The following is a 9,880-nucleotide window of genomic DNA, read 5'->3' as shown; positions in this document are numbered from 1 at the left end:
GTCGGCAGAGCACGCTAGCGGCCGAGGGCTAAGGACGCGCTAACGCGGCCGTAAGTGCCGGCCGCCCTTCTTCCTATCAGCTCCGCACAGACCCGTCTCGTCAGCTATGATACATCATCCCCAACCCTACATTTCGCCCCCTCCCACCCGGCCTCCGGCTTCAAGCAACAAGTCACATGACCGGGGGGGCGGGAGGGAAGAAAACACCCAATCAGTGAGGCTTCCTCGCCCCGAGTTCCGCCGGGGAGTCTCGTGAGTCTTCTCCCTCCCCCAAGCCGGGAAAAAGGGGGTGGCTGGTTGACGTCATCATCCGGGCACTCAGCGGCGACGGCGCTGTTCACAATGGAACAAAAACAAGCGGCAGAAGTGAAACTGTCGGAACGCAGCTGCGGCCTGAGCGATTAACCCCGTCTAGCCCATGGCCCCAGCCCGACGCTTTGACCCCTGTAGCCCCCCGGCCGCCACCCAAGCCCGACACCATCCTTTCACACACTCATTTCTTACACCTACCTCCAGGTCCTGGACCCTTTTCTTTCTTTTCCATGCGCCATCGCCCAACCTCTCACTTCGTCGGACCCCCTTCCCCCATTCCCCTCTCATGGTGGCCCCAGGGGCAGATGCTCACAACTACCTCCACCCTCCCGCCGCTTTGGTACCTAAAGGGGAGGGAGAAATTACGGGCACTGGCCGCTGAGTGACCCGGGGATGGGTGGGTTCAGAACCCAGATAGGAAAAGGAGGAGTGAATCCCTCTAGCGGGTTTCCTTTCCCGCCTTACGCCCCCTCGATCGTAGCTCCTCTTGAAGAGGGAGGGGGAGGTGAGGGGTGGTGGTTCTTTACTCCCGGGGCTGACGCTTTGGCGCTCCGTTACACGCACTTCCAAGAGACGCGAGACCTGGGCGCTGCGCGCGCTACCTCGAGACCACGAGCACCAGCTGGGGCGGGGGAGGGGGGGAGAGAGGAAGGAGGGGGGGAGGGGAAGTACATGTGGGGAGGGGGGTAGGGGAGGGAGGAAAGGGAGGGCAAAGGGGGAGGGACTAGGCGGGGGCGGGGGGACACGGGGCTCAGGGTGGCGCTGGGGCTGGTGGGAGTCTGCGCCGCCGCCGCTACCGCCGCCGCCGCCGCCGCCGCCACTGCCACTGGCCGAGCGTTTTTTTTTTTTTTTTGGTCCGCCATATTGACGAAGACAGGACTAAGCGGTAGCGAACGGGATTCTCAGCCGCTGTCCGTCAGGAACCGCATTCTCACCGTCCTCCAGTCGCACAGGCCTCAGCCGCCGCCTGGCCCCTCCCTGCCCCACGCCGGAACCTGAGCCCGTCAGCCGGCCCTCCCGCCCGTCAGCCAGTCTCCTTTCCCACTGGGGAGCGGGACCGTACCCACGCCGGGTACAGTTGTCGGAGCCCCGGCTAAGAGCGAGGGAGGGAGCGGGGCGGGAGGAGCGGACGCAGGCCCGGAGCGGGGGCAGCAGCAGCAGCAGCAGCCGCCGTCGGGAGGAGAAGCCGCCGCTGCGGGGAGGAGGAGGAGGAGGAGGAGGAGGAGGAGGAGGAGCAGGAGGAGGTGACGCAGGAGAAACGCACCTCCCGGTGCCCGCCCGTCCGTCCGTCCGTCCGCCCAAGCCCGGCAAGAGCCCCGGCACCCGGAGGAGCCGCCGCTAGCGGAGCCGGAGGCGGCGGCAGCGGCTGCTGGGCCGGCGCGGAGAGCCGTGCACCTCCGGGAGCCCCTCGGTGCGGGTGCCTCGGTGTGTCCGTCCCTCCCGCCCTCCTTCTTCCCTCTTCCTCTCCCCGCGCTCACACCCCCGAGCCGCGTCTCCTCCTCGGAGCCCCGGCTTCCCAGCTGCCTTGTCCGCAGTCCGCTGTCCCCGGCCTTTGCCTTCCCCCACTCCGGGGGGGGCTGCGATGCCCCTCCGCTCGGCCTGTGCCCGGGGCTGAGCCCTCCCTCCCTCCCTCCTCCTTCGCAGCCGCTTTCCAGCCCTAGGCCGCCGCCGCCGCCGCCGCCGCCTCGTTGTGTTCTCGGTGTAGGGAGAAGGCGCCTGTGTTGTGCGGTGAGTACCGACCCCTCCCCGGGCGCTGCGCCTCCCGGCATGAAACTGCAGGATCGGGGGCTGAGGGGTGTGCGTGTGTGAGTGCGGCGCCGGGTCTACACCCCTCTCTCTCCCCGGGGGCCCGGGCTTTCCTCCTGCCTCTTCTTCGCTCCTGCTCCCGCTCCTGGGCAGGGTGGGGTGGGAGGTTGCGTGCGGGGAGACGGGGCTCGGGGTCCGCGGCGCCTCCGTTCAGGGCATTTCGGAGCCGGGCCCGGGCCGCCCGTGTGTCTGCTCGCGTGTGTGTCTGTGTGTTTGTGTGTGTTTTGGACTGTAAGGGAAAATGGCTGACGGCTTCGTCCCTCCCCCTCCTCCCCCTTCCCGTCCTGTCTGGGCCCGAGGAAGAGGATGGAGGCTCGAGCCGCGGCGTGTGCTCGCTGACACTGCCGTGGGCAGCCTTGTCAGCCCCCATGCCTTCCTGGGAAGCAGGCTGGTCTCGGACCCGCTCCCTCTTTCCTCTCTCCAGGCTCGTTTCACTTGACACCAAACGCCATTACTGAGGTGGAGTGATTTGGAGCAATGGAACTAGGCCCCAGCTACGCCTGGATATCAGGCCCGAGTCCTCGTCCACCCCCTCCCTCCTTCCCTCCCTCCCTCCCTCCTTCCTTCCTTCCTTCCTCGGTCCCTCCTCCTCTTCAGATAACCTGCAATTTCTCTGGAGCCCTCAACCTACTGGACCTGAATGAGGCTTTCTGTCCCACGGCCCCGTCCTTCACTGCCCCTTAATTTGTTAACCGAAAAGAATCTTTGGGTGCAGAAACCGGCCTTCAACCTTGCTTCAAACCCTTCAGTTTTCCATTTATTCCTGTGTGCAAAGTTAACGTTCCCATGCACGAGTTATTAACATTAAAACCCGGGACCTGTGTGATGAGAGCCAAAAGTTTGGGATATTATTTGTATTGTTTTCTCAGTGACTGCCCATAGACTAAACATTATGGAGCAGGTGTGTGTGGTGGTGGTGGTGGGGGTTGTGTATGCATAATTTGTTCAGTTTCCTGTGTTAGCTGAAAAACACAGAAAAAATGTTAAGATTAAGTAGTAGTACCTGGGATATAATCTTATTGGATGTTCTTAATTGATAAGCTACTTGAATTTCACCACAGTTGACTTGCAGATAGGCTTATGTAGCATTTTGAAAGATTTACTCTGTATGAGTTTACTAAACTTAGTTGTATTAATGAAAGGTCTGTTTTTTGGAGAAAATTTTGGATTTATGTGAATTGTGATGGTGTGTTAAAAAGCTTCTTACTTAGTTAACTAACATTTACTAGGTGTCTACTTATGACTTTGTAATATATTATTCTTAACTTTCTTGGAGTAATGATTGAAAATACTGGTTGTTTTTTTGATTCAATATCATGAAGTGTTACAGGTAACTGGACTGGCTACAAACTGTTCTTTAATTTTTAAAAGATGCTTAAAAATTCTTGATGTATTGTAATTCAAGAATTCAGAGGGCTGCCATCTTGGCTTCATACAGTAAATGCTGCTAGTTTTAAAGCTTTCTAAACAAAAGTACATCTTTGCTTTGATAAAGGTGGCAGTTATCTGTTTTCTTAGTTGGGAAATCATGTCATGTATTTTGGTCACGATTTTTAAACTTTTGTGGCTTAAATTTCATTATTACCTTGTTTGAGAACAGAAAAACCTAAGGTAGGTGGAAATGTAGTGTTTCTTAAACGAACCCTGAATATAAAGATATTTGATAAGTTTTGTTAAATTCTTGAAAGGTATCAGTTTAAAAAACATTCAGGAAAAAAGCAGTCCTGCCCCCTACTTTCCCCTCAAGTTCCTTCTGTTACATTTTCTTCTGCTGGGGATTTCTTCTTTATGCTTACTTGTTCTCCAGAGACTTTTACACTTTTAACAAGGACATTTATACCTTTTTTAAAAGTATCTCCTTTTAATTTGTTAGCTGTTTTTAGATCACGCTTCTTTTTGATTGTTGACCCTACTTTAGTGATGGCACTACAGTCGACAGAAGGGACAATTTATTGGGAAGGGGGTACACTAAATAACAGCCATAAGCCTGAACTTTGAGATTCTAGATTCTTAATAACTTGAAAGTGAAGATTCATTCAAGTTCTTTTCCTCCTCTCCTTTCTTTTGCCCTATACCTGAGAACTCCTTGTTAGTGTTAGATAGCTAAAGGATGGTGAAAATAAGCAAGTAATTAGAATTTTCTTTGGATCCTTTTTTCTTTTGCTATGTCCAAGTAAATTTATTTGCTAATATTTCAAGGAAATTGACACTATTAATCAGTTTCAGTTTAGCTTTTGAAAACAAGTGATGTTTTGAAAACAAGCTTTTGGAAACCTGTGTTGTCTTTTCCTTGATACCTTTTGGGTTTGCATCCCTTTTACAGGATGTTGTAAAAGTCTTTTGGGACAACCTGCATTCTCATCTCCTAGACAGCCATCTCTTATAAAGAATAAAGAGGAGGAAAAAAGTTTGCCAAAACTAACGTAATAAAGAAGTCATGTATTATATATAAGAGAAAGGTCTAGTCTCATATCCCTTCTTTGAGGCCAAAATTGATTATAATTTCATACTATTCCGTTCCAGCTGTTTTGTTCTTATTTATATTGTTGTCATTATGTATATTTACCTAGTTCTGCTTAATTTTCTTTACATCGGTTCATAAAAGTCTCTCTATACTTCTTTAGTCTTTGTTTTTATAGTTTCTTACAGCATAGTCCATTATATCCATGTGCTACAGTTTGTTTAGCCATTAACCCAGTGGATGGGCATCTTTGTTACCAATTCTTTGCTGCCACCAAAAAATGCTGGTATAAATGTTTTGGTGAGGGCAGGGGTGTGTGTGTGTGTGTGTGTGTGTGTGTGTGTGTGTGTGTGTGTGTGTGTGTGTGTGTGTGTGTGTCTTTGCATTTGTCCTCCTTGGGTTACATGTCTAGCAGTAGAATCTCTGCATCAGAGAGCATGAGTAGTATTTCAGTGGCTCTATTCACATAATTCCAAATTCAACCTTCCAATTCTTAATTGGATTGTAGAAATGCTTGTTTCTTTTTCCTTTTCCTTTCACTTTTTAAACGTTTTTATTGAGACTTGTACAGTTTTTCTATTTCATCACCACTCAGCATTTTGATATAGAAGTGCTTGTGTGTAAACTTAGGTTGGTTTAGAGAGGTTGGGAGGAGGGTTGATAAATGTTGTGAAGAACTGATCAGTTTAAGTATTTTGGTTGATGAACTACTTGTTAAAACTTTCGATTCCTTTTTTGAATTTGTTTTTGCTATTGACTGACAGTCTTTAATATAACATAATGTTTCTCTGCTAACCTTCATTTACACTAAGTTCCGTGACCTTTCTAATATATTGATTTAAAAATCATTAAGCTTTTTGATATTATTATTATTATTATTATTATTGCATTTGAATTCTTGAAAGTGTCCTCATCCTTGAACAAAAAAAAACCCTTTTATTCTTGTCCTTTTTGTCCTTTTTTGAATATAGGACTTAATCTTGAAAATGTTAAAAACTGTTTTTGGAGTTTGTCTTTAATGTGTTTGAAGTTGTCACAGTTTAATTTGGAAATGTGATTTTTGGGGGTTAGGGGTTTGTGTGTGTGATGGCTTTTACAGCTATTTCAGTATTGTAAGGCTTTTTGTGTCCTTGGTTATTCTACAGAAACTTTTTCTGCTATTTAGTGAAAAGATCTTGGTTTGCATTAGTAGAATAATTGTATATTGTAGGAATTCTTTATAAATTTGGAGTTGTCACTTTGTGAATATAAATTTTCTGCAGTTTGGGGAAATGGTCTCACTGGGCATATTAACAAAGCTTTGCAGCATTTATAGTTCTTGTTCAAAGGTTTGTCTGTGGTCATGCAAAGACACAAATTTTAATTAAAAGATGAGTTTATTTGTTCCTAAAATATTTTGGGTGAACCTGAAGTTTCCAAAAAATTATAAAATCTAGGTACTGGGCCTTTAGACTTTTTAGCATTCAGAATATATATTGAGCATTCATGAATTATGTGAAATTGGGTTAACATCAAGCTCTGAATGTTAAATTTAATTGAATACATAAAATCAGTTTTATTTCTTCAAAAAATTAATTTTTTATTAGGCTACTGCCTTTTGATTAGTGCTGATAATTATACTTATGAAAGGAATGGAAATACAGATTACACAATAGGTAGATTTTGAGGGTCTGTCTTTTTCTTCAGTGTTTCTTGTGCTAACTTTTTTGATTAGACAAAGTCTTTTTAATATGAATATAAGGATTCTGAAAGATCTTTTTGGTAAATTCTCAGAAAGCAGGATTAGAGTGGAAATTTAAGTATGGTCATTTAAAGATTCATATTGAAGCACAAAAAGGACTTCATGGAAGTTTCTAGGCTTCCCAGTTTATCAGCAATCAAGCAATTTATTAAGTATTTCTTCAATATGGATATATTTGTGGTGTCAGGTTTCACTGTACTATAGAGGGTGGGGTTTTTTTGGTTTGTTTTTTGTGGGTCACACAGCTAGTGTCAAGTGTCTGAGGCTAGATTTGAACTCAGGTCCTCCTGAATCCAGGACTGGTGCTCTATCCACTGTGCCACCTAGCTGCCCCCCCCCCCCAATAGAGTTTTTTTGTTTGTTTGTTTGTTTTGCGGGGCAATGGGGGTTAAGTGACTTGCCCAGGGTCACACAGCTAGTAAGTGTCAAGTGTCTGAGGCCGGATTTGACCTCAGGTACTCCTGAATCCAGGGCCAGTGCTTTATCCACTGTGCTATCTAGCCGCCCCCCCCCCCCCCCCATAGAGTTTTAATGAAGCTTGTTACCCTTGAAATGTGGTAAAAGTGTGTACTGTATATCAAACTTTTGTTATGGTTAAATAGTATTACTAAATGGGTTTTTTAGTCATAAATTTGGGCTAAGTTTTGTTGTTTCATATTGTCCTTGGTCTGAAAGGGACTTTGAGGTCATTTTCCTATTCCTAGGTCTTCCCCAATTCCTAAATGAGAATATTAGTAAAAAAAGATCAAATCCAGAAGGCTAGCAATTTGATTATTGAAGAGTTACTTTGAAATAGATTTTCATGGTTTCTTAGTAATCTGTGACTTTGTATTTAAAGAAATGTTTTCAATCAGTAATCTCTTCCCAGTATTTCTTTTGAGCCTCATAATTTCAGTTCTTTTCAGGTGCTTTTGGTCAGTGAAATTGAATAATTTATTTCTTATCACTCTACTACTTCAAATGCCAAATCAGGAATAATCCTGATTATTTTATTCTTTTTTTTTTTTTTAAAGTGAGGCAGTTGGGGTTAAGTGACTTGCCTAGGGTCACACAGCTAGTAAGTGTTAAGTGTCTGAGGCTAGATTTGAACTCAGGTACTCCTGACTCCAGGGCCGGTGCTCTATCCACTTCGCCATCTAGCTGCCCCATGACTACTTTATTCTTACAGCATTATTTGTATTTTTCTCATATCAGGTAAGTAAAATGGCAAACTTCACCAGAAATCCAAATTGTTAAGCAATGAGTCCTAATGGAATAAGGTGTGAGGGGGTGAGGACACTACTAACGAGCCCCACCCCCCTTCCCTGGATGGTTTTGTGTGTATTCTTTTGGAGATTTTTGGTTTTGTTTGGGAGGATTGAGATAAGGAAGTCCGGGAAGTGTGAAGATGTTTGCTGCTTTGTGTTAGAGGGTAGAGCTGTAAAGAGCCCAGCTGGATGAGATAACCTCTAGGGTTCTTAATCTGGGGTCCAGAAACTTGAAAAAAATGTTTTTGGTAACAGTATTTCAAAATTATTTTCCATAATTTATTTTCTTCATTTAAAAACCTTATTCTGAGGAAGAATCCAGGACCTGAGGGTTCGGGGTATGGGGGTTGCCATGCAAAAAGATAATGAAGAACCCTTGCTCTAAGTACTCTTCCAGATTGGTCTGACATTTTGGTTCTCCTCTAACCTGCCTTGTTGACAGTAGAGAGAAGCATATAAATAGGAAGACTGTTATTTTGTTAGGTGGACAGAGACTAGAAAAAAATAGGTTATAGGGTATAACTTGTCAAATGGAGTTTCATTTGAGAACTCTTTAAAACGTGTCAAGTATGATAGAATTATTCTACAGTTGTTACATCTTGGATTTAGGAAATGGAAAGGGATAGGAACTGGATCTGTGATTTTACTGGTTTCCTCTTGGGTGAAGAAAACTACCAATGAAAGTCACCACTTTCTCTGGAATTTTATTATGATTTGCCCAGGTTCACAGTCATAATGTGTCTGGATGGGATTTGAACCTAGGTCTCCCTGGCTTCAAGGCCAGCTCTTTCCATAATACCATCTCTCTCCCTCTCCCTCTCTCTCTCTCTCTCTCTCTCTCTCTCTCTCTCTCTCTCTCTCTCTCTCTCTCTCTCTCGAAACAGTGGTAATCAATTTAATTCAATGAATTAAAATTCACTGAAATTTAACTTTTAGACTCTCTGACCCTCAGTTTGACTTTCATGTAAGGTCTTTTCCTATTATTTGAATACCTTTTTTTTTAAAGAAATAGAATTTTGTTTTACTTTTTGCTTTTCAGTTTTGTCAAGATCGTTTTGAGTTCTCATTGTATCCCTCAAAATATAATTTCTCAGTGGCATAAAATTTACAGATATCAAAAACCAGTCTTGTGGGTAATCAGGTCACTACATTCTTCCTCTGCTTATCTCTGCCTCCTTGTTGTTGCTCTTGCCTGATATATACCATGTCTCCTTTGTTTTGATTTTTTAAATGATAATTTTTTTAGGCACAAATCAAGTGCTACCTTTAATGAGCCTTATTCTCTCTTTTTTTTTCCCAAAAAAAAATTATTTATTTATATTTTTTTAGTGCAGTGGGGGTTAAGTGACTTGCCCACAGTCACACAGCTAGTTGTCAAGTGTCTGAGGCCGGATTTGAACTCAGGTACTTCTGAATCCAAGGTCAGTACTCTATCTGAGCCTTATTCTCTTAATTGCTCCTACTATGTAAATTTCTCTAGCTAGCCTGTAAACTACTTCGGGTGAAGACTAAGTCTTATATTTTAATGCTCTGGAGTGTACTAATTTACACGTAATAGGTGTTGAGTAAATAATTATTGGTTGAGTGTCAGACTGAGTCAGTGAACATTCTTTGCCAGTTAGGGGAAGTCCTTTTGTGAACCTGTGTTTGAAACAAAGTTCTGTTTATGTGCTTATGATGTTTCCACACACTTTGGTTTTCCTCCTTCAATTGATCAGTTTAAAATATTTTTTGGGTTTAAAACATTTGCTTTTCATCAAAGTAATGATTGTGTTGCTTGTCTCTGGAGGATTTGAGGTATCGGTATACTATTTTGGTGGGGAGGTAAGAGGAGGAATATTTTTTTTTTGTCCCTGAATTGTTGGGAAGATTAGAACAGGAAGAGAAAAAAAAAGTAAGTTTTTTTGTCCTTTCCTTCTGGCATATATATTTTATATATGTTTTTTTTCTGACTGTCATTGTGTGTGGTAGTTGCTTTTGTCATTTTGATAACTTCTTTGAATTTAATGAGAAAGGGAGAAGCCTAAATGTCAGCTGGTTCTGGTCCTTTGGTCTGTCTAACCCAGTTGTCTGTCTGCTAAGGTGGGGTGGAAGGCAAACCTTCCAAACATTCTGCATTGCTTTAATAAACCTTATTATTTGATCATTCCTGGGTTCACCTAATCCTTTTTTTTCCTCTTAAGTAATACAGCAAATATTTCATAAGTCCCTACTATGTGTAAGGCATTGTGATAGGCACAGAGGATATAAGACAAAAAAGGAAATAAACACATTTTTCTGGAGTGATTTTGAAAAGGTGAAAAGTTCTATGCA

The 9,880-nt window shown here is 44.1% G+C and overlaps 1 protein-coding gene across 1 annotated transcript in view; it reads left to right on the top strand.

Moving 5' to 3' along the window:
• Positions 1-705: 705 nt before the first annotated feature.
• The window catches only part of LOC122747470 (vegetative cell wall protein gp1-like), a 92,314-nt gene continuing 83,139 nt past the window's right edge, over positions 706-9,880 (top strand). The window contains exons 1-3 of the mRNA XM_043993470.1: positions 706-817; positions 1,233-1,506; positions 1,566-2,040. Coding sequence (XP_043849405.1) covers positions 706-817; positions 1,233-1,506; positions 1,566-2,040 — 861 coding nt within the window. The remainder of the gene's footprint in view (positions 818-1,232; positions 1,507-1,565; positions 2,041-9,880) is intronic.

This window comes from Dromiciops gliroides, chromosome 3, assembly GCF_019393635.1.
Source record: "Dromiciops gliroides isolate mDroGli1 chromosome 3, mDroGli1.pri, whole genome shotgun sequence".
In the NCBI taxonomy this organism is placed as follows: Eukaryota; Metazoa; Chordata; class Mammalia; order Microbiotheria; family Microbiotheriidae; genus Dromiciops; species Dromiciops gliroides.
This window is presented reverse-complemented; position numbering and strand designations above follow the sequence as displayed.